Source organism: Lissotriton vulgaris, chromosome 2_1 (genome assembly GCF_964263255.1).
Source record: "Lissotriton vulgaris chromosome 2_1, aLisVul1.2, whole genome shotgun sequence".
NCBI lineage: Eukaryota > Metazoa > Chordata > Amphibia > Caudata > Salamandridae > Lissotriton > Lissotriton vulgaris.
The window spans coordinates 127,817,553-127,842,957 of NC_141687.1; the positions used below are offsets into that span (position 1 = coordinate 127,817,553).

Consider the following 25,405-nt stretch of genomic DNA (forward strand, 5'->3'; position numbering starts at 1 on the left):
CGTATTTGGGGGTATAGAAGGGGCGACTCTTTCCGAGTAAGCTGTTCCTAGGTATTCATTTTGTAATTTATTCCTGTAGAATGTTTCATCACTGATGTAAGGCATCACTTCTTCCCATTGGAGATTATCTGTAACGCTATATGCGTGACAAGTAGACATTCCATTTCTCCGATTAATGTCTCCAGATTCGCTAGAGTCTCTTTGTAGCGGTGAGAGATCTGGTTCAGTTTGTATGCTGTCTAAGGTAGCTTTTTCTCTCATAATGGGCTCTCTGTTGCTGAGGGTATTTCGTTTTCTTTCAGAGTCATTCCTTATCATCGAGACTTCTGTACTGTTTGTGTTTTCTAGTTGTGTGGATTGTTTGGTTCCCGGAGGTCTCTAATCGGTGTGCTGACTTCCTTGCCAAGGTTTTGGCATCGGTGGTAGTTTGGTCACTTTACTAATAGAAGATTTAAAGTTACTTCCATAATATGGTTGCTTTGTGTCCTATTGTCTACCGTCACAGCTATAGTTTTCCCTTCATCTCCAAATGGACATTGTACTCCCTTTTATGTTGAAACGTAGCACAGTAAGGAAAATTGTATCATAAGAATACAAGAGAACCTTTAATTCGGGCTTGTCAAAGTACCCACTTCTGCTTTACCAAGTTCAAGAAACCTGCTCTTGGCAATGAATCGTGTTGCTCTGTGCTTTGAGTTAACATGGCATAGTTACTCGGTTTATGCCTGTGTTTGCCTTGGCATATTGAAGTGGGCGGCACTGCAACCCTTTGCCACCCCAAAGAGCCCCATAATAAAGCCATTGACTCAAGGACCCCGAGGGGTTCTTCATCACGGACCATTCACTAGCTGACATTCTGCATATACAATGCTCACATACCTGCCTTGGAATCTTATAGGCTGGTGAGAATGTACCCCCGGGTTCTCACATAGAAGCCATAGGGTATCTTCACTGAATCTAGCTCCATACAACTCTAGCAATGTCATACAAGTAGACTGTCTGCTTAGTGGCAACGAGAAAGCTGCTGCAAGATCTACCTGTGCAGAGCAACTTTTGTTGTCCTTTCTCTGTTTCGGTCTCACCCTAATCAGTGAAGCCTCCTGCAGCATGAGCGATGTAATAGCGTGGATCCTAACCTATGCTGCACAGTCTGTGCTGTAAGTCTCTTTTCACGGAGCTGCCTTTCTCAATGTTCTTGTTCCTTCTCAGGAAAACTTGGTGATCACAATTCACTGAGGACATCTCCAATGTTGTCACATGACCGAAATATGACCGCACAAGCACCTTAGGCTAATCCTATGCTTAAAAACGTTGCTGTAGAAGTGGCAAAATACGGTGTCCCTTTTTAACTCTCCTTGAATGGCACCATGCTTAAAAACTTTGCTAGAAAAACTGACATTTGAGGTGAGCAGATTGTGTTGCTGTGTTGTAGGGTGCTTAGGAGCTTCTCTCCACCAAAATGTAAGAACTAGCCATAGTTCTCTGCTTCCTTATTTGCATAATGTATGCGACACTCTAAGTCTGAAAGGTTATTGTTTTGATTTTTATATAGTTTATCTTTATTTTACTCCGTTCTTGTCTGCCTTGAGATTCACCCTCTCCCACCTTCTCCTACTTTCAAACCTAATCCCAAGTGCATCTTTGGTATACCCTACAGAACGTTATAGGAGAGGGGCGTAGGAAGGTATATGCCCATTTTCAGTATTACAATTCTTGATTCGGGTTTTACAGAAAGTAATAAATATTTGAGCAGGTATCATTTACAAGTTACAGCACTCATAGGTGCTTCAAGAACAAGGTTGGAAAAGAGCTCAAAAGGATTAAAGATGATTGTACAGCCAGTAAAACAGAAAAGGGATAAATCCAACATGGCCATGTCATACAAGGGAGAAAAGTAAAACGGCAACACCTTCCCCAAAACATAATCGTCCCCCCATCTCATCTAATGACAGCCACTTTAGGGTGACTGTGTAGTGACTTCCCTATAACACACAACTCTGCAATAGAGGGTAAAAGAGGATTCGAGTGATATCATGTTCCGATTAAGTTAAGAAGCTTCCCCACATCTCCTCAAATTGTACGACCTGAGCTTGCGATATGTGTATGTGTGTATATACATATAAGTTTTTCAAAAACTACATTTTACTCATGTCATCCAAGCAAGAATGTAGGGTCGGGACCTTAGTTGTTGTTTTCTACAGCTGAAAAATACCTTATTTCGCCATAGCAAAAGCAGTGGACATCCATCTGTTTGTGTGGGTAATGAGCGGTACTAGGTCAAAACTGTCATGTAAAGGAGCCCGCTGTACGGACCGGAATCCCCCATCACTGATTGCAGTCTAATCGGGTGCCAATACTGCAGTAAGCCATGGCATTCCCACAGGAGGTGTACAATGTCACCGGATCCCAGTCTGCATCACCAGCACCTCGAATGGTTAATACGTTTCACGTTTTGTAGTCGGATGGCGGCCCAATGCCCGCAGTGAAGTAGCCTGAAATAACAATTTCAGATGTGCTTCCCTCAACTATTTATCATGCTCAGTCACTAAGGCGTCCCAATCATTGTCCAAAAGTTGTGTGGTGGAGGTGCTCCCACTAGGTCGATAAGGAGGAGGAGATTGATCGTGAGAGGCCTGGTCTAACAGAGTGGAGTATAGGCCTGAGATGGTTTTCCGCAAATGCTTTCCAGGTGAGTAAGTACTAACGGATTTTGTTTGTAAGACCGCGTTCATGCATGGGCTAGCTACTTATGGCGCAATTGTTGTCGGGTGGGTTAACAATGAGATTGGTGAGCCATGAAGAATTTAAGTGCACGGACTGGGCTAAGTGATGGGCCAACCAATAGCTTTCCAGGTTAGATAAGCGGATACCTCCAGCAGTCATCACTGCATAAAGTTTCATGCCTTTTAGCCTTTGCTAATCATTTCCCCATGAGAGTTGCAAAACCTTCCATCTCTGGAAGTCGGCCTTTGTTTTGTCTAAAAGGGGCTTAATATGGTCCTGCACCATATTGCTGAGCCACAGTTAATGAAAATTCCTTGATATTTCAATTTGAAACATTTCCATATGAAAAGTAACGAGCCTAACATTGTGTGGGGGGTGACTGGAGTTTTAGGGAAGACCTTGCATTTAGACTAGTTAATGCAAATGCCTGAAACTCAAAGGGTCTATCAGGGCCATTAAAGTGTGCGCAAAAGCCATCATGCGAGATTGGTTGACCAAGACGTCATCTGTGTAGTAAAAGGCTTAGTGTTCTCCTTTGGCAGTGGGGTTTCCAGAGATCTTGCTTTTCCAGCACATCTTAATGGCCAAAGATTCTAGAGCGATTAAGATCCATAAGGGGTAAAGTGGGCGTTCCTGCTGGAATCCACCACAAGTGACTGAAGCTGAAGAGAGACTATACAAACGCATGACTGAAGGAATAAAAATTGGGGCCCAGGCCCATGCGCTCCTTTGTGCAGAATAGATGGCCCCACTCCACATGGTCCAACTCCTTTTCGGCGTCTAAAGACAGTAAGACCTTTTCCGCTGTATCTCTCCGAGCTTGCCACAAAAGCTGTAGGAAGGTACGAAGATGGTTAGCGGAAATGCAGCCAAGTACAAACCCCAACTGAGTCGGGTGGATGGGAGCAGTAATACATTTTCCAAATCGGTTTGCCAACACCTTTGCAAGAATTTCAACATGTGTTAATGAGCGAAATGGGCGTTTAGTTGGGTATTCAAGTGCGATCGCACTACTGCTCTCCACTGGACGGATCACAGCTGTGTTCACTTCAGCTACAAAACCACCCTGACCCTTAACCGTCCACAGCCTATCCCTCGGAGAAACTGGAACAAAATCACCTCCGACCAACTCCTCACATCACTCAACCAAAACCCTCCCACCATCTCAATGGACCCAAACCAAGCGGCCATCAACCTCAAACAATGGATTACCCACAGTGCTGACGAATTAGCACCCCTGAAAAAGCACCAGATGAAATCAGCCAGCAAAAAGGCTCCCTGGTTCAATGACTAACTTAAAAAATCCAAGAAGTTATGCCGCTCCCTGGAAAAGATATGGAGAAAAAACCCAACCTCCGACAACATGACCTCCCTCAAGTCAGCCACCCGCAAACACCACCAATTGATTCGATCCGCCAAGAAATCAGCTCTCAAGGATCGTCTCGACAACAACTCTCATAACAGCAAGGAACTCTTCAACATCGTTAAAGAATTCACCAACCCCACCGCAGCATCCAACGACATCACTCCCTCCCAAGACCTCTGCGACGCGTTATCCTCCTTCTACAACAAAATTGCCGACATCCACAACAGCTTCGAGAATACTCCCAGCGATCTACCCTCCCCACCCCCTTCAGATCCTACTCCGCTAACTAACAACCTCAGCGCTTGGAACCCAATCACCACTGAAGACACCATTCGCCTGATGAACTCAATCCACTCTGGCTCGCCCACTGACCCCTGCCCCCACCACATCTTCAACAAAGCTGACTCCGTCATCGCACCCCATCTCCGTGATGTCATCAACTGCTCATTCAACTCTGCCTCCTTTCCAGAAAGCTGGAAACACACCGAACTCAGCGCCCTTCTGAAGAAACCCACAGCAGACCCCTCTGAACTTAAAAACTACAGACCCATTTCCCTCCTCCCTTTCCCGGCCAAAGTCCTCGAGAAAGCCGTCAACAGCCAACTCGCTGCCTTCCTCGAATCCAACAACTCCCTTGATCCATCCCAATCCGGGTTTCGAGCCAAAAACAGCACCGAAACCTCCCTCATTGCAGCGACCGACGACATCCGAACACTCCTGGACAACGGAGAAACAGTGGCCCTCATCCTACTCGACCTATCCGCCGCTTTCGACACAGTCTGCCACAGTACCCTTATACATCGCCTCAGCAACATTGGCATACAAGGAAAAGCCTTGGACTGGATCATCTCATTCCTCGCTGGAAGAACTCAAAGAGTCAGACTTCCACCATTCTACTCAAAGGCCACCGAAGTCATCTGCGGCGTACCACAAGGATCATCACTCAGTCCCACCCTCTTCAACGTCTACATGAGTCCTCTCGCCTCCATCGCGCGTTAACACAACCTTAACATCATCTCTTACGCCGACGACACCCAGTTAATCCTTTCCCTCACCAAAGACCCCAACACCGCCAAAACCAACCTTCACGAAGGCATGAAAGAAGTAGCCGAATGGATGAAACATAGCTGCCTTAAACTCAACTCAGACAAAACGGAGGTGCTCATCCTAGGATCTTCCCCCTCAGCCTGGGACGACTCTTGGTGGCCTTCCGCTCTGGGCGCAGCACCCACACCCACAGACCATGCACGTAACCTTGGTTTCATCCTAGACTCCTCTCTCTCGATGTCCAGACAAGTCAACGCCGTCTCGTCCTCCTGCTTCAACATACTTCGTATTCTCAAAAAGATCTTCCGCTGGATCCCCCTCGAGACAAGAAAGACTGTCACCCACGCATTGGTCACGAGTCGACTGGATTATGGTAACACACTATACGCCGGAATCTCAGCAAAACTACAGAAAAAACTCCAGCGCATCCAAAACGCGTCAGCAAGACTCATATTGGACATCCCTCCCCAAGATCACATCTCCGGACATCTAAAAGACCTCCACTGGCTACCCGGCAACAAAAGAATTACTTTCCACCTTCTCACCCACGTACACAAAGCCCTCTACAACCTAGGACCCGAATGCCTCAACACTCGACTGTCCTTCTACAAACCCACCCACCAACTACGATCGTCCAATCAAGCCCTCGCCGCAATCCCGCGCATCCGGAAATCCACCATGGGTGGCAGATCCTTCTCCTTCCTGGCTGCCAAGACCTGGAACTCTCTCCCCACCCACCGCCGCCTTACTCAGAACCACATCTCCTTCAGAAAAGAACTCAAAACCTGGCTATTCGACAAATACTGAACCCCTTCCCCCAGCGCCTTGAGACCCTCTGGGTGAGTAGTGCGCTATATAAATGCTCGAACTTGAACTATAGAGATTCACGCCCTGTTAAACATTTTGGGTATGCATCCCTGTTTCAGGGATTCTCCGAAGGCCGATACTAGTAGCTCGACTATCATGTGCTTAGTAGGTTTGAGGAATTCCTCAGCAAATCAGTCCTCCCCAGGGGATTTGCCTGAAACCTTATAATCTATAGCCACCACTTCCTCATCCTCCATTATGTTGAGTTCCAACCTGTCCGTCTGTCTCCTAGTCCGTTTTGGAATGGGCAAATCCTTCATAAAGGCATTCTCTTCTTCTCATGGATTCGGTCACTCAGAAGTATATCATGCCAAGTAATAAGTTGAAACTCTGCAAGTATATCTTGAGAATTCGTCCATAAGGCAGAGTGTGTTTTTTCGGAGGGTAGTCTATGCCCATTTCCAATGGTGAAAATGTGAATTTATTTTGGAGGTAAGCAGAGTTGTCTATTTCGGGGGGCATGGATGCCCCTTCTAACAAGTGTGTAATGACATAATTGGAGTTCATGTTAATGAAGAGTACCAGTAAGTAATCTTCACTTTGTGTATTGGTTGAGGTGAGACCTTTGTTTGGGCAATAACTTGGATACAATTTAAATACTGAAATACTCGGGTTGTGTTAACTCTAGAACTAGTTAAGCATTTTGAAGGATTCACATTGAGTGTTATAAGAAAATTTCATTTAAGTTTCTAACCCCTTATCGACAAATGAACTCTAAAACACTGTCTTTGGTATGTGGTTTTATCTGAAGCTTAACTTCTGTCTACAGTTTCACGTTTTTGTGCACACCAAATTTCATTGTACAGTATTTGTTTTACCTTCAGGGGTTTGCAGCAATTCTTGCAAAAGAAATTGGTTCTCTGGGTTTATCTGCAGAAGTGATGGACCTGAAAGGATATGATCCAGATGACAGTCTAGCAGACGAGGTTAGTCGCTTTCTGCTTTTACGTATTTGCTTCTTATGATTTTTTTTTGTCTCCAAAATGCACACATTTGTTCATTCTTCCAGTTCATACTCCTCATTATTTAGTCGTGAGCTACAGCATTTTAGCAGTTCTTACTAATTGGCATATGCCCACCTGTCATTTGGGCAGATATCATGATCATAACCTTTCACCTGATGCCTTAGAATTCAGGAAAACTGAATTAGGCTTAGGGGGGGGGGGTCACCAAATAGATAATCAGTTCCTTGAATGGAACCTGGCACCCTTGCAGGAAGAAATATTGTCATGCTAGGGGCAATAGGAGAAATCTGTTTAGCGCTATCTAACCCGGAATGATGCAAACTCAAACGGGCACTGGACATACTAATTGGTCCTCCTTTATGACCCATTTGCTTCACCAATGATTTTTGCCAATGCTACGAGGCATCAGCCAAAAATCAAAAGTGCAATGAGGTCTGCACGTGCTCATGATGCTGTGGCTGCCTAGCATGATGTGTGTGCTTGTCTGAATCCTTACGCACCTGCCATTTTTAAATTTCTTTGTGATTTACTGTTCCAAGATGGTGGACGACTTGAGTGGTAATTTAAAATAAATAAATATTGAAAAATAAAATGTTTAAGGCTCAAAATATGAGGAGTGGGATGCAGTGGCGAAGCAGATGTGGGAGAATGCACAGGGAAGCAATTCTCACAATTGGGTGAAGAGGGGGGAGGTAGCAACTCTAAGCTTGGAGTAGTAGGCATACCTTCTAGTTGGGACGGAGCGGCACATGAGAGAGAGCAAGCAAGTAAACTCATTCAGTGCTGAAAAACAAAAGCAACAAGCATTTGCAATGCAATAGGTCTTGCATTTGCAATAGTTGGAGCTATTGGCATTGTAAATGACAATGCCTTTTATTCTTTCGTTTTGAAAACCTACAAGCCATGCATAAAACATGCACTTTGTACGTGTAGCCCTTGTTTACGAGAAGCAAGGCTGTCAGTAAAAGAGACTGCCAGCTTTGCTTCTCATAAGCAAGGACTACAATTACAAAGTGCTTGTTTACGCACAGCTTGCAGGTTTTCAAACGCTTTTAATAAAAGGCATTGCCATTTACAATGCCAATAGCTCAAACTCTCGCAAATGCAAGACCTATTGCATTGCAAATGCTTGTTTTAATGAACTGTGCAACTACAGTGGGTCAGCATCTTGAATTGGCCTCTTTTCTGAATCGGGAGCCAGTGTATTTTTTTTAGATGAGGTGTGATGTGAGTCCTTTTGGGGAGGTAAAGTATGAGTCTGTATGGTTACTCAGGGGAAACATTTGCTTGACAAGCGCTCACACTCCCCTTGTTCAGGAGAATATCATTTGTGAATTTTACATCACCAATTTTGTTTGGTTTGGAAAGCATGAGTAGTGGTGTGATGGGCAGGCACAGTAGGCCAGCAGTAAGCCAGCAAATCGAAGGCATATGTCTGAGCACAGAGCCACGGGGCCTGAAATGGCATTGAAAGAAGACTGATTTGTCTCTCTCGTTCTCGCTCTCTTGTTCTCGCCTTCCCCTCCTCGTTCTCCCCCCCCCTCTCTCTGGTTCTCTCTCTCTTTCTCTGGTTCTCCCCTCCTCGTTCTCTCCCTCCCCCCTCTCTCTCTGGTTCTCTCTCTCTCTCTCCCCCTCCTCGTTCTCCCCCCTCTCTCTCTGGCTCTCTCTCTCTCTCCCCTCTTTGTTTCCCCCCCTCTCTCTCTCTCTCTGGTTCTCTCTCTCTCCCATCCTCTCTCTCTCCCCTCCTCGTTCTCCCCCCCCTCTCTCTCTCCCCCCTCCTCGTTCTCTCCCTCCCCTCCCCTCTCTCTGGTTCTCTCCCTCCCCTCCTCGTTCTCAGTCTGCCCCCCCATCCCTTCCCTCCTGCCTTCGTGTTCTCTGTAGGCCGATAGATCTCCGGTACCTTCTCTTAGGGAAAACGAGTACCTTGTGCGTGAGGCGAAATCTATCTTTGGAAGTTGGGTGTGGAGTGTTCTGCATTTTCTTATTGAAATGATTTCAGGATATGTAGTTTCTGGTTTTGTGTTATGAACTGAGTTTATGTAAAGAAAAGAAAAACTAAGCAAAATACTGCACACTATGTCCTCAATAAAATGAACAGACCTGAAAGCTAGGAGTTAGCATTCCCAATTGTTGGTGCCTGGTAGCTGTTGAGAGCAAACTGTCTCTTCAACCTTCACCTGGAGTTTGTGCTCCTCCTTTTCACTTGACTTTGCATGGAGCCTCTCTGCTGCTGACAGGAACCCCAAGCTACAGCCACACACTCAGGCTCACTGTGGCACAAGAGCTGCTTGCTCCAGGTAGGGGCTGTTTTGTTCATCAATCCTAAGTGTAACACATTTCTCATTTTATGCACAACACGTTTTATGATGTGTGCTGTCTCCCTGGCATTTAATGTGTTTATCTTCGTTTTGTAATTGGCCTCCGTGCGTCTGTTGCTCGATTTAAAGAGTTAGTTATAAAATCAGCGGACTGGTGCCTGATCTGTATGCCGCTAGCAAATTGTGGCTGTGAAGTTTATTTTATATTCAAAGTGTTTAATTAGTTATGATTCAACATTACCTGTTATGTTCTTGTATCGCTTGATATCCCAATATTTTTTTTTCATTGATACAGGACCCTGTCTTGGCCTTTCCATTTTTGGCTTTTTTAGTCAAACAAAGCAATCCTTGCATTGGCCTCGTTTTATGTTCTATATGATCATACTATTAGATCCTTAAGCACAGAAACACATGCTAGTGGCAAGCAGGAATGTTTTTGTTAAGGTCCCTGAACATTGATATATGTTCACAGTGACATTTTTGCTTTGAATCCTAGTATCTTTTGTTTGAACTTTTCCACTCTATTTTACTATTTCAACAGTTATTTAATTTAGGCAAATACTCCATAAGACGCACAGATACAACATATCGATTGTTTTTTTTTTTTTTATTTTTTTTTTTTACAAGAGCAGAAGAAATCCTTTGCAAATGTATACAATCTATCGAATCCGTAAAAAATAGGTATAGAGAACTTTGATAAATACTTTAATTCTTATTAAAAGCCCCTACCTCTTCCTGATAAATTTGTCAGCGAATTAAAATGTACTGGAACTAAAAAACTATGGTATCTTAGTATCTGAAACACCTGTGATGCAAGGAAACACTGTTCAATACCCATGCTCAGACACACCTGTTTTATCCGTTTCCTACGTGCCTTCTTATACCTTGGGCAAATAAATAATACATGGTCTATCTCTTCAATTATATTGTTGCACGTATTGTTAGCCTTCACTTGTACATGAAGCTATTGATGAATAAATGTTCATATCTTAATCTAGTATGTCTGTTTGGCTTGCGATTGCTATATCACATCCAGATAAAGTTCTAAGGAGGGAATATATTTGTGGGTCAGAAACATGTCCGTGGGACTGCCACTTTTGGCAGGTCTGTAGTGCTGTTCTAGGACAAAGCCCAATAGGCAGGTTTTATTATGTTATGTTATGTTATGTTAAAAAAAATTTATACAGCGCACGTACACCGAGACGGTTTCTTGGCGCTCATAACAAACATAGCTAGCCAGGGCAGGAGAGTTACTCAAAAGCCACCTTGAAAAGGTGTGTTTTTAGGGTTTTGCGGAACAGCTCATATGAGGTAAAATGGCGAAAGGAAGAAGGGAGGGAGTTCCAGTAGGAGGGGCCTAGGAAAGAAAAGCATAATCCTCCATGTTTATTACGGCGGAATGATGGAATGCAAAGAAGATTATTGGCAGAGGACCGTAAGTTGCGGGTTGGAGAATAACGCTTAAGTTTGGAAGAAATTAACTCAGGGGCCTGGTTATGCAAAGATTTGAATAGGGTGCAGCCTAGCTTAAAGGAACATCGTTTAGCCACTGGGAGCCAATGAAGGCTCCTCAGGAGGGGGGGAGACATGCTGGTGTTTGGGTTGGTGGTACACCAGGCATGCTGCCTGGTTCTGGATCAGCTGAAGTTTATGAAGCTGATAGACAGAAATCCCCACATACAGGATGTTGGCAAAGTCGACTCTGGAGATGACCAGAGCCAGTATTACTAGAATGAGTGCCTCTCTGGTTAGAAATCTACAGATCTTGCGAATCCTGCGTAGCTGGAAAAAGCAGGATGATGTTACCGCTGAGATCTGAGGTTTCATGGAGAGATCCTCCGAGATGATCACTCCTAGGCTTTTCACAGAGCTGACCGGGCAGGGGGGGAGACCCAAAGAGGGGGGCCAATAGTTGTCATCCCAAGGATTGGACGGACCGCCCACCAGGACAAGTTCCGTTTTAGACGGATTCAGCTTGAGCTGGCTGTGAGCCATCCAGTCCGAGATGAGTAACATGGTTGTTTGGAAGTTGAGGCGAGAGGAAGGTGTAGTGTCCAGAGGAAAAATCAGTTGTAAATCATCGGCATAATTGTATATTGTGGCAGAGGAATGGCGAAGAGAAGCCATGAGTGGTTGCATATAAAGATTGAAAAGGAGGGGAGAAAGAGCAGATCCCTGGGGAACACCACAAGTGAGGGGGAGAGAAGAAGCAGAAAAGGTGGAAAAGTGGACTGCCTGGGAGCGGTCCTGCAAGAAGGATCGAACCCAGTCAAGGGCAGTGCCCCGAATGCCGGCGTTTCTGACACGGTCGATCAAGATAGTGTGATCGACCGTGTCAAAAGCCGCCGACAGGTCTAACAGTACAAGGGCTTGGGGGATATTGTTGTCGGCTCCAGTTTGAAGTGTGTCCATCACAGCTGCAATCACCATCTCCGTAGAATGCAGGGGGCGAAAGCCCGCCTGCTGGGGATCAAGGAAGAAGGAGGACTCAATAAAAGTGCTCAAACATTTAGTGACGTAGGTCTCTAAGATCTTTCCCAAGAAAGGGAGAAGGGAAATAGGTCTATAGTTGCTTAGCACTAGGGGGTCTGCACTGGGCTTTTTCAGGATGGGTAACACTACCGCCTGCTTGAAAGCTTCTGCGACGACGCCTGATGTTAAAGAAGAGTTGAGAAGGGCTAGAGCGGGGTCAGGGCAGTGCATAAAGATTTCTTTGAAAATATGTGGGGGGCAGCAATCCTTCGGGGTCCCGGAGCTAACTTTGTGAAGGTGACTGTTGAATTCGGTGATGGAAATGGGAGGGAAAGATAGAAATTTCTGAAAGTTTTCCGGGGGGAGGGGAAGTGATTTGGAAGGGGAAGGTGGAGAGATATTGTTTTTGATGGTGGAGATCTTATCTTGAAAGAAAGCATTGAGCTCATCACACAAAGCCTGAGTGGGAACAGGTGGGAGGGTGACACGATCGGGAAGGGAGAGCTCGTTGACTATTGAAAAGATGTCTTTGGCTTTTGAAGCCGACGCCAGGATTTTACCAGAGAAGTAGGAAGTCTTAGCCTCTAGAATGGAGGATTTGTATTTGCTAAGTAAGCTTGTAAATTCAGTCTTGAGTGCTGGGTCATATTTGTGGGGCCAGCGCCGTTCGGCCTGCCGAAGAGCCAATTTGTCTAGTTTCAGCTGGTCAGTGAACCCGCGCTGGGCATCGTGGGGACGTGAGACTTTAATAGCCTTTAAAGGGGCTACAGTATCAGCAGCTGTCTTCACCCAGTACTCGAGAGCGGAGGCTTGGTCCGAGACAGATTCTGAGGCTGAAGGGACTGAGGCCGCAAGAAGAGAATGAAGTATTGACACATCGGCATTCTTCCAGTTGCGAGCTATGATGCTAGCGGGGCGCGAGGGGCGAGAAAAACTGGGAAGATCAATGGAGAAAGAGACAAAGTAATGGTCTGGCCAGGTGCAGGGGGTGATCGATGGAGGTGAAAGATCGAGGTTGGCAGTCCAAACCTGGTCGAGTATATGACCCTTACAGTGGGTGGGGGCAGAGATCAATTGCTGACAGTTCAGGCTAGTGAGGGTGTCTGAGAACAGCTTAGAAAGTCGGCATTCTTGGGGGTCAGTGGGCCAGTAATTAAAATCTCCCAAGATAAGAATTGTGGAGTGATTTATAAGAAGCTGGGAGAGAAGTTCCCCAACAGCTTCAGCAAAAGCCGGCATGTAGGTGAGAGGTCTGTACATAAGGACACAGATAAGGGAGGTAGTGGTTGAGCGAAGCTGGATAACGAGGGTTTGAGAATTGGGGATGGGAGTGCAGTTTAAGGTAGAGAATACGTGTTCCTTGCGAATAATAGCTGCTACTCCTCCGCCAGCTTGCCCCCCGGGGCGATTACCATGAAGAATGTAATAGCCGATGGGGAGGGCGGCCAGAATATCGGGTGCAGAGTCCTCCGTCAGCCAAGACTCAGATAAGAAGAGAATGTCTACATTAGTACCTTCTAGTAAGCAGTAGATTTCTAGTTGGTGTTTCACCAAGGAGCGCGTATTCAAGTAGAGGATAGTAAGAGTACAGCTGGCAGGTGTAGGTGATGGGGAATTAGCGAAAACATGGGAGGGAACAGGTCCAGGCAGGGGAGGGAGAACCAAACAGGGAGTGGTGGAAATGCCGCACTCATGAGCCCGCCTAATGGCCTCGGGTGGCAGGGGGACTGGGTGTTGAAGGGAATACAAGTCCGCGGGCGAATACCTGAATGTTTGGGCAGGGTGAGGGGCCGCAGGACGCAGCCGGCTGCGGACGGGCGCAGACGGGCAGGACTTTGGCTTGACTTCGGCGCGAAGTCGGCGTTCCCGCTGCGCTCGTCCGCTGCGCTTCCGCCATGTCGTCATCTTATGTGGATGAGGCATTAAGCCACTAGACCGCTAACCTGCGCTGTAAGAGGCAGGGCGGAAGTGGATCAAACAATGCAGGGAATGGCGCTCTCCAATGCGACCCTCCGCACAAACGGCACTCAGCCGGGGCGGACCGGGGTCTAGAGCGTAGAAAAAACAGGTGAGAACTCTCACAGTCCCTAAGCGAGAAGACAGATAGAGTTTTGCAATTTAATACAGTAAGTTAAAATACACAGCGCGAAATGCGCAACTCCGCCTTAAAAAGCTATTAGTCAGCTTGTAATCAGCCTGGCAGGATAGGGAGATAGCGAGTATCCCGCCCAGCCTGGAACGCCATTATGTTCTCGGACACCCCATCAATTGCTAGTGGGGTGTTCCAGAGTTCGTCCAACCCCGGCATCCCCAACTAATGTCTTGTGTGGCAGAACCAGGGAATAGAATGGGCTTTGTCCATATTCGTGCTCTCGATAAGGCCATTCCTAGATGTGATCAACTTGTGAGTTGAGCACAATCTAATCCAGAAGGGATCAGAGCTGCGTTGTCCCCAAATCTCTTAAGACTACTCTCATAGAAAAGTGGTAGAATAGGAGTGCTTTGAGGCCAGTTCAGCGCCTCCAGACCTTCACGGGTGATGCAGCCACGCTACACAAATCTTGATTGATTTGGTTAAATAACTACCTAAAAAAATAAATACCTCCTTATGTGTGAGATCTTTGACATTTCCCATACCCCTGAGTTCAGTTCCATATAATGATGCAGTTTGGCCTTCCGTTTGATAGACATCAGATGCGACTGGAACACACAAGAATAGTGGCCTTCTACATCGCGATACCGCGGATGAGCTGGGGAGCAGTACTACAGTGCCTTTCTAGTTGTGATTTCCATAAAAGAGAGTACGAGATAATCAAATGTATTAACTTTCTGCAGGCACGTCCCCTTCGTGAAGCCACCCTTGGATGATATGTTGGGCTTAAAAACCATGTATTTGGACCTCCAAACCCCTTCAATCACAAAATTCAGACCATTTGTTGAATTAGTTCTGCAATACTTAGAGAAGTGTTGTCCGCAAAAAGCTGGTGTAGGTATACTGTCTAGTTTAGGAGAATCGTGGACACACTCACACCAAACATTATTTAGATCATTAATATATAGGTAAGCGGCTAAAGCACAACCTTGTCTGACCCATTTCTCTACTGGTATTCGGTCAGTAAATTCTCCCAGTTTGCATCCGCATGCTTAGTGAGATAACTATTATCATAGAGCCTTATCAGAATGTTTATTGTATACTTTTCACTCTTTTGATTGAACACTTCCAGATTACTATAGTCCATAAGGACTCACTGCTCCTATTCTTGGTTTTTGTTTATCAGCGTGATGCATTCTGGTAGTTGTAGTCCTGGCGCACTACAATTGATCCAATTGATCTAGCTTACCTGAAACTTGACTCGTAAAAAAAAAAAAAAAACCACTATACTGCGTCCTTGGTGACATGAGTCAACTAGTAATCTGAATTTTATCTCCGGAAGATCTCGATGAGGAGTTTTAAACCAGCAACATTAAAGTGGGCTTAAAATCATAAATGCAGACAGTAACAATAAGTAGAAAATGTTTGATGTTACCTGCTGAAGAGAACTCCACTTGGTGTACAAGCCAAATAACATTGCTACTCGTTTATGAGGTTTTGTACTTTGAGGTGATTCTGCCCTTCTAGACTCATGTCGGACACGGTCTAAGAGATTGAGGTCTGAATTCCTCCCTACTTTGAGCCAGTGTACTTGTTTGTCTACTGTCAAACATTGAGAAAGGGAGTTCTTCAAAGTCACTTGTAGTAATTAATACAATTTATGATACAGATTTTAGGAACTTATTCGACTGCAACATTACCCCACAATGGGGTAAGTGGACCAGCAGTATTTGCACAAGGCACCTCTAGGTTGTCCCTGATTGGTATTTTGAATCCTTTCTTACAGCTGGTACATGTGGTGAAACAGTTTGGTTGATTTTGACCTTAATATAATGATTTTATCATCTCGAGCTTAACATCAAGCATGTTTTTCCTAGAGGCAATTTTAGAACAACCATATAAACCTTGCCATGCTTCGATCTTTGCCTTTCTGTCCTACAAGACCTTCTTAAGTGTTGTGTTGCCAGTCTGGATCGCAGCCTCCAAACTGATCCCCAAGAAGGCAAATTGTCCTCTTTCTCTGTGTTGCGACTGTTGCACAGATAGGGCTCAGACCGGGAAACTTTCAGAGCACAGTATTGTACATGCCCTGTTCACTTTTGTGCTATTGCCCCTGTGGCACAATAAAAGTTGTTCAAAGTACCCGTCACAGAAAGATTATACCTCTTGGTTGTCAACATCAAAGTTCGCCAGGAAAACGCCCACAAAACTAACCCATCACAACAGTCACAGCATTTGTGCAGCATGTGAGTTGTGAAAGTCAACTTAAGGAGGTTCCTTAAGAGGGCGCGGCTGGATCGCCATTGGAGGCTTGGCCTACAGTACCTTGAGCCCACTTACCGGTTCTAGACTAGATAAACTGGAGGGTGAGCGAGCATTGGGAGACTGTGCTGGACCCACGTGACTGGAAGGCTCTACCAACATGACCAGTTGTAACTTACCAGGAAGAACCACCTACTTGTTCTCTCAGTGCTGCTTAAAGTAGAAACCTGAATATATGCGGGATAGGCATAATCTGTTCCAAACTAAGCAGCTTCATTGACCAGGAGCTGTGACCACCGCCTTTGTTGGTATTTCCCTCTGATGTGTTTACAGCAGAGTGTTGACGCCATCCTTTTCCGCTACGTCTTCAAGTTCCTGTCCATGATTAGTTTTTGTGTGTCCAATGTAGTTCATAAAAGACACTTTATTTATTTACAGTGGTGTTTCTCAAAAATTAGCCCATTTTCCAGAAATGTATTATGACTTCCTTATTGGTGTTTAATACCATTTAAAGAAAACACAAAAGTTGGGTTTCTTACAGACCTCGAGGATAGGGATATTCCAGTGTTTTCATCCAACTCATCTCGCACTGCTTAAGTATTCATTTGATCACCAACTCCTAGTAACTAAGGGATGGACGATTTAGAAACTTTTAGATTCCAAATGATGTGTGACTGATTTTAAAACGATGTCCTGAAGGCGCCTGACAACTGCAAATTTCAGATTGCCAATTGGATCTTCCTGCCCATATAGTAAAGATGAAGAACATCGCATGGACTACAAATCACAGGTTTTAGATTGTCTCTTACGCTTGTGTAATGCATAAGGGTGGTGGCTCACACCTCCTTTTACTACAAAACTCCAGCTAGAGAAATTCTTACCAGATGGGTATCAGTTTTGTGGTCAATCTAGTTTATTAGAATTTCATAGACTGCTGTTTAGCTGTTATCATAATTCAATCCATATTGATGCTTTTGGCAGGGAACCCTCAGTGGTTACTTAAGATGACAGTCTTAAGTTGCCATCTTGGTGACAGATTTGCCAATTTTCCAACAATATATTCTTTTTTTTATTTTTTTATATTTCTTTTTATTAAAACAAGGCATCAACAAAAAAGGGGACATTACAGGGAGGAGACATTCTTCAACATTGCACATCATCTCGTCAGGAGAAAAAAAGGGGGGGCGAGGGGGGAAAGCGGGGAACATGATACCCAATTACAGAACACTCAACGAGAAGTAGGAACATCAACGGGAGAAGCAACAGGTGGGGCACAAATGTCTCCCCTGTAGCGGTTCCAGAGCCCCCACACAGATGTCCATTTACGGGGGCGGCTCCTAGCTATATACATTTTTCTCCCGGAACATACACCAATCCATATTTTCTTTCCATTCTTCGACCGTTGGTAACCTCTCGGATCCCCACCTCTGTGCTGTATTCCTTTTCGGACTGGACTGTTCCCATGGGGCACAGGGTCAGAGCTGATTTGCATAACGCCATTATCTGACCCAGGGTGGTGTGGAGTGCAAAAAACGATGGATTTAGGCCCAGATCCTTGTACTGGGGTGAATGTAAGGCATTGATCTACATTCTGTCCATCAAATTGTTTTTTGTAATTTTCTCCCTGAGTGTACTGGGGTAGCTCAGACGTGGGTCCCAGAGCCTCCACACCACTGGAGTCAAGCTAGCTGGGCTGATGAGAGGTGTTACCTCGAAACCGGTCCGGTCCTCGGATGCTTGATTCTGGTCTGGGAAAGATATGGCTGTTGTAGTTCTGACTGGACTGTTCCCATGGGGCACAGGGTCAGAGCTGATTTGCATAACGCCATTATCTGACCCAGGGTGGTGTGGAGTGCAAAAAACGATGGATTTAGGCCCAGATCCTTGTACTGGGGTGAATGTAAGGCATTGATCTACATTCTGTCCATCAAATTGTTTTTTGTAATTTTCTCCCTGAGTGTACTGGGGTAGCTCAGACGTGGGTCCCAGAGCCTCCACACCACTGGAGTCAAGCTAGCCGGGCTGATGAGGTGTTACCTCGAAACCGGTCCGGTCCTCGGATGCTTGATTCTGGTCTGGGAAAGATATGGCTGTTGTAGTTCGGACTGGACTGTTCCCATGGGGCACAGGGTCAGAGCTGATTTGCATAACGCCATTATCTGACCCAGGGTGGTGTGGAGTGCAAAAAACGATGGATTTAGGCCCAGATCCTTGTACTGGGGTGAATGTAAGGCATTGATCTACATTCTGTCCATCAAATTGTTTTTTGTAATTTATTCCTTTTCGCTATCATATCACCTGGAGTCACCCAGCTAGTCTGCGCTGTATAAAGATTAGTGGGTTCCCAAATATTTAGGAGGCATCTCTTCTCCTCCGGTAGCACAGCCACCCCCAAAACCTCTTGCATGACCTCATGTATCCCACACCAATACTCGGCCACAGAGCAACACTCCCAGATGATATGGAGGAATGTTCCCACATGACCGCACCCCCGTCTGCACAAATCCGTATCCGACAGCCCCATTCGAACCAGGCGGGGCCCTGTGACATACACTCTGTGCAATATTTTCAACTGAATAAGCCTCAATCGTGCTGGGATCGCCACCACATTCGGCGACGACACAGCAGACTGCCAATCCTCATCATCCAATTCAACACCATCTTGCGACCATTTTTCCCTCAATACGACCAATAGATCTCCCCTGTGATTAATTAGCTTTTTATAAATTAGGGAAATTGTTTTTTCGGGCAGATGGCCATCTAAAATTCTGTCTTCAAGAGGTGACGACTCTGGCAAGTCCGAAGCGGGCTCATTAGTACAAAGGTTAATGGCGGCCAATTGAGAGGCCCAATAGTATCGCCTGATATCTGGGAGTGCAATCACACCATCATACCACGGAAGAGTCAATTTGGCTAATGCGATCCGGGGTCTGCCATCCCATAACAACGTATGATGTAATCCCTCGACCTCTCGAAAATAGCAAGCTGGCACCACATCCAATGTATTTTGAAGAACATAAAGAAAACTGGGCAGGGACATCATTTTAAAGAGGGTTGCACGTCCCAGCAGGGAGAGAAGGAGTCTCTTCCAGCTGGCCACATCGCTTCTAAGTCTTATCTATGGGGAAGGAGATTCCTCTCATAACGGGTTGCGGAGTCCAATGAAACAAATATCCCTAAATACTTAAACCTGTCCGTAGATAATTGAATCGGACAATTTAAACAAAAGCGATTTTCCCCAATTTATGGACAACCCCGAATTCCTACCAAAGGAAACCAGCACATCACAAACAGTATCCAGGTATTTCCTGGGGGAGGCTAAATAAAGTAAAATATCATCTGCATACAGAGAGATCCTGTCCTCCCACTGCGGAGACCACCGGAGACCTCAAACCGAGGGCTCCCAGTGGATCCAAGCTGCCAATGGCTCCATAGCTAATGAGAACAGGAGGGGAGAAAGGGGACATCCATGTCAGGTGCCCCATCCGAGACTAAATGGCGTAGAGACCCGATTATTCACCACCACTTGGGCAAGGGTTCAGCATACCATAAGCGGACCTCAATGTACATTTCCTGGACCCAGACGACAAACTGGCCAATGAACTACTCCAGGATCTCACCTCAATGGGCCTAGATCTTAAAAACCCACAGGCCACCCACGAAAAAGGGCAACTGCTTGACCCCATTCTTTCCAACATCCCCAACCTTAGATCCCTTGACCATATCCCCCTTCCCTGGACGGACCACTTTTTGGTTCCCTTAGTATGGGACATTATTACTGTGCCCCCGCCACCCCCAAAAATCAGAACGTATTCCAGACAATGGCAAAAATTGGAACCAGACGTCTGGGCAGCCAAACTCCGAGAAAACGTTCCTCATCCCCCCAATAACACCTTAGTAGGGGACAAAAAATTCAGTACCTGGATCACCCAATCGCTTGACGCCATCCTGCCCAAAACCCACTCTCTTAGACACATCAAGAGAGTTAATCCCTCACCCTGGTATACCCCGGAACTCAATCTGCTACGTAAGGCTTGCAAAAGATATGAACGTATCTGGAGGAAGGAAAAAACCGAGGAACGGAAAGAAGCATTCCGCGCTGCGGTAAAATCCTATAAAAAAGAGCTCCGTAGCATCAAAACTAGTTTCTACGAGGACAGAATTCAAAACGCGGCCTGTTCGGCTCATGAAACCTACTCAGTTCTAAAAGAACTACTCCACGCCCCCGACCCCCCACTCAAACCCCTCGATCTCAAAGCAGCTGAAACCAAATGTCAAAAATTAGCCACTTTCTTCGATGAGAAGATTCAAAACATTCTCCTAACCATACCCCCCCCCCCCCCCCGAACAGGACCCCACACAGCCGGATCCTACCATCACTATCGCCAATCCTCCACTGCCGCCAGCCCCCCAACCCTCCCTGGACACCTTCGGGCCCGTAACAACGGAAGAAGTAGGAGCTACGCTGGCCGCAATTAAAAGTGGTTCTCCCCTTGATCCTGCCCCCCTCCGTTTCCTAAAAAAAGTGTCAAATACCATCATCCCCCCCTCACGGCCCTGATCAATTCCTCTTTCTCAGAGGGCATTGTCCCCCCCAGCTGGAAAGCGGCAGCAGTCAAAGGTCTGCTGAAAAAACCCTCTTTAGACCCGCAGGACTTCGCCAACTACAGGCCCATATCCCTTCTCCCTGGAAACAGCAAGATCGCAGAGAAGCTGGTAAATAAACAACTATCGCTTTACCTAGAAAGCAACAACCTCTTAGCGGCCTCCCAGACAGGGTTTCGTCCAGGTCAGGGCACTGACATCGCCCTCCTGACAGCAGTGGAGAAGGCCAGAAGCATTCTGGATACAGGAGGATCAGTGGCAGTGATCCTCCTAGACCTCAGTGCGGCCTTCGACACTGTAGACCATCCCACCCTAATCCACCGACTGGGAGAGATCGGACTAAAGGGTCTGGCCTTGAAATGGCTAGAATCCTTTTTGACTGGACGCTCCTTCCAGGTGCGGGAAAACGACAGCTGCTCATCCCTCATCCCCCTCCGGTGTGGAGTGCCACAGGGCTCATCTTTGAGCCCTACACTTTTCAACGTGTACATGGCCCCACTGGAGAAGAGGGTCAGCTCGTACGGCGTGTCAGTCATCAACTACGCCGACGACACTCAGCTGGTCGTTACCCTTTCCCACCCTCACCACGCCCCATCCGACCTCCACAGCTGCCTTTCCGAAGTCCACCGATGGATGAATCTCTCCTCATTAAAATTGAACGGGTCCAAGACTGAGATCCTCCTGATGGGCCACAATGGGCCCTCTCTACCATCTCACCTTTGGCCCAGGTGCCTAGGGGACCCTCCCGCACCCAAGGAAGAGGTCAAGAGCCTTGGTGTGTGGATTGAGAAAGACATGAATTTTAGAACCCAGGCAAAGAGAACCGCAGGGACATGCTTTGGACTACTCAGAGCCTGCAGGAAGATCTTTCCCCTGCTCCCAGAGACCGCAAGGAGGCTCCTCATCCAGGGTCTAATCCTGGCAAGATTAGACTACTATGACGCTATATACTTGGGAGCCCCTGAAGCCACCTTGAACTCACTGCAGAAAGTCCAAAATGCCGCAGCCCGCCTACTCACGGGCACACCTGGAAGATCCTCCGCCAGGCCAGCCCTCAACTCTCTCCACTGGCTCCCAGTCAGAGAAAGGGTCTTGTTCAAAGCCCTCTGTCTGGCCCACAAAACACTCAACAACAACGGTCCCCCTCTTCTGAAAGAACTTTTAATCCCATACAAAGCAGAGAGGGATCTCCGGTCCAATGCAGAAAATCTCATTGCAGTCCCTAGAGTGAGAAAAGCCAAGACCGGTGGCCGTCGCTTCTCGGTTCACACGGCGAAACGATGGAACCAGTTACCCCGAAAACTTAGGACAGAACCGAACTATCTCCAGTTCAGAAAGACCTTAAAGACCTTCCTTTTCCCGCAAATATAATCCCACTAGTTGGCTAAAACCCCTGGAGAAGCAGATCAGCGCTGGGATGCTCTTCGGAGTTACTACGCGCTTTACAAAACCAAAAAAAAAAAAACCGAATAAAATCAGGGCCAAAGCCAAATTTGGCTAGGACAGCCCACAAATAAGGCCATTCTACAGTATCAAAGGCCATTGTTGCATCCAGCGATGCTATTACGGTGGGCTCCATTAGGGTATGAGCTCTGGTGATCACACTATGCAACCTACGCAAATTAAGGGCAGTGTTTCTATGAGGGATGAAGCCAGATTGATCGGGATGCACCAACCCACTGATCACCTTAATCAACCTGGTGGAGAGAATCTTGGCAAGGATCTTTGGTTTAGCATTTAATAATGAAATAGGCTTATACGAGGAGCAACTTGATTTAGGTTTGCCCTCCTTATGAATAACCACTGTAGAGGCTACTCTCTGATCGTAGGGCAGCATCCCGGTCTCCCGGGCCTCAATAAACATCCGTCTCAGGTAGGGAGCATCCCGGTCTCCCGGTCCTCAATAAACATCCGTCTCAGGTGTGGAGCAACCTTATCAGGTCGAAGTTTGTACAGCTCAATGGGGATCCCATTTGCCCCCAACGCTTTACCCGAATTCAAAGAGCGCACCGCCTGGGCCACTTCATCTATGGTGAGAGTACTGTCCATAAACTCACGGTCCTCCCTGGTCAGGTACGGAAGCTGCAAGTCTCGCAGCATCTACTGGGAATCTTCCTCCGGGAGATCGGAGACCGATGTGTACACAATGTGAAAATATTCCGCAAAGCTATCTACAATATTCTGGGGGTCTGTAAGGTGTATTCTGGCCTCTGTCACTTTCTCTGGGACAACACGATTTGCCCTATCTTTCTTATCCAACCAAGTGATAAGTTTCCCCGCTTTATCACCGACGTCATACAGTCAACCTTGCTGCTCTTTACTCGGAGCCTTAGCGCTATCCGTGACCAGCGACCGGTACTCGTGCTGTGGTTAAGATTAAGGACATGCAGCTTAGCACGAGTTACTTCCCGCTCCAGCTCCATCTCCAGGCCCCCTATCAACTTCCACATCAACAATTGCTTTATTACGGTCTCTCTTAGCCCCTGCTATCAACGAGAGAGCTTGACCCCTGAGAACCGTCTTAAAGGCCTCCCAGAGCGTAATAGAAGAGGATACCGATCCATTGTTCTCAAGGAAATAATGATCTAGTGCCTTGACCAGGTCCCCTCTGACTTTAGGATTACGCAGGTGCCGGGGAGTAATGGGGGCCACCCTACCCTCAACAATATATTCTTGATCCTAGAAATCGGTGTGGAATATTTACTAATGAAAATCGATGTGTTGGGTAAATCTTGTTCTTCGTACTACACTGAATCCTAACATTGCAATTGCTTCTCCCACTGTCTTATAAAAACACAAAAATGCCAAGTGGTAATTTAAAGTACTGTTTAAACAAAAAAATATATTTATATATTTATTTCACTGAAAAAAATAACTGTTGAAATGAACTAAAAGGTAGGTGTTGGAACACTGCGATATGAAAATGAATGCTTAACTAAAGCATCACCGCAAAACTCTTGTGCAAAGCCGCCCTCTACCACAAACAACTACTAGACTCAAAGAAAAGAGCCCTTACCCTCAGACTTCAAGCCAGCTCTAACAACTGCAGACAACTCTACCATCAGCAAGGAGTTCTCCAATCTCACAGTACTAATGACATCTCCCCACCCCAAACACTCTGGGATGCCCTCTCAAACTTCTACGAACAGACGATCGCCATGATCTACAACAAATTTGGCACTCACCCAACCGACCTGAACTTCCTTGACCAGCTGGACACGGCCCCCACAGCCAAACAGAAGATCAACTATTGGAAACCCCTCTTGCACAAAGACATCACTGGCCTGATGAAAACCATCCATGCCGGAGCCCCCTCTGACCCCTGCTCCCACTTCATCTACAACCTAGGAAGCAGCACTATATCCCCTGCGCTCACCACAATCATCAACTATTCCCTAACCACCTCCACCTTTCCGGCAAACTGGAAAAATGCAGAAGTCACTGCCCTGTTTAAGAAGCCATTAGCAGACCCAAACACCCACAGAAACTGCAGACCCATCTCACGCCTTACCTTTTCCCAGCCTAAGTCATGGAGAAAACCATCAACATTCAACTGTCTAACCGCCTAGAGCACCACTAACTCCTCAACTGATCTCAATCCGGCTTCTGCCCAACCACAGTACTGAAACAGCCCTCATCGCGGCCACCAATGAGATCCGAAGCATTATTGAACATCTTTGCATGTTGGTTGATTCTGATTACACTGCCGCACTGGTTCTTCTTGATCTCAGTGCCGCGTTCGACGCTGTTTCCCACAATATCTTACTTCAGCGTTTGGTTGAGGCGGGTGTCGACAATCTGGCACTTGAGTGGTTTCGATCTTTTCTATCTGGTCGCACCTTCAAGGTTGCCACTCCACCTTTTGAATCTAAACCTTATGCGATTACCCAGGGAGTCCCGCAGGGATCGGCTCTTAGCCCCACTTTGTTCAACCTCTATGTGCAGCCGCTGGCTGCTGTCGCCAAACGTGGGAACCTGACTATGGTGTCCTACGCCGACGACACGCAGCTGGCGGTTGCAATAAGTGGGGCTTCCGATCTTGAGGCTGCTAAGTTCCGCGAGGGGCTTATCTCTGTGGCCCGCTGGATGACTGACAATTTCCTTCAATTGAACGCCAAGAAAACCGAGGTGCTCATTGTTGGGAAACAGACTCATCTATGGGGCGACAATTGGTGGCCATCTGAGCTCGGTCCTACTCCTATCTCTGTCACTGAGGTTAAAAACTTAGGGGTCTGGTTCGATTCCAAACTCAGCTTCTCCACTCACACTAAAAAGGTTGCTGCCACGTGTTTCGGGAATCTGCGTCAGCTTAGATCCACTTTTAAATTCTTTGATGCGCCTACTAGACAGCTCATTGTTCAAGCAATGATTCTGTCGAAGTTAGACTACGCCAGCTCTCTTCTTCTGGGAGCTAATCAGGCTGAACTCTCTCGACTCCAACGCTTCCAGAACGCTGCCGCCAGGGCTCTGGTTGGCTTACCCAGATTTTGCTCAGCCAAAAAAAACATTCACAAGCTCCATTGGCTCCCTGTTGTTCAGAGAATTAAGTTTAAGTCCCTTTGTCTGTCATTTAAAATTCTTAAACATTCTTCCCCTCAGATTTTGGAGCACTTCATCTCATATGTTCCAGCACGGTCTCTGAGGTCCTCTGGTCTCCACTTGGCCATAGTGCCGCGCTTCAAGAGAT

At 46.5% G+C, this 25,405-nt stretch overlaps 1 protein-coding gene across 3 annotated transcripts in view; it reads left to right on the forward strand.

The window, feature by feature from the left end:
* LOC147729693 (S-adenosyl-L-methionine-dependent tRNA 4-demethylwyosine synthase TYW1-like) overlaps nt 1-25,405 on the forward strand; it is a 683,091-nt gene that overhangs the window by 189,312 nt on the left and 468,374 nt on the right. For all 3 annotated transcript variants that reach the window (XR_015308342.1, XM_086954579.1, XM_086954580.1), the window contains exon 4: nt 6,829-6,930. Coding sequence is in view for 2 of the 3 variants with exons in the window: in XM_086954579.1 (XP_086810705.1) it covers nt 6,829-6,930 (102 nt within the window). In the remaining variant the exon portion in view is untranslated. The remainder of the gene's footprint in view (nt 1-6,828; nt 6,931-25,405) is intronic.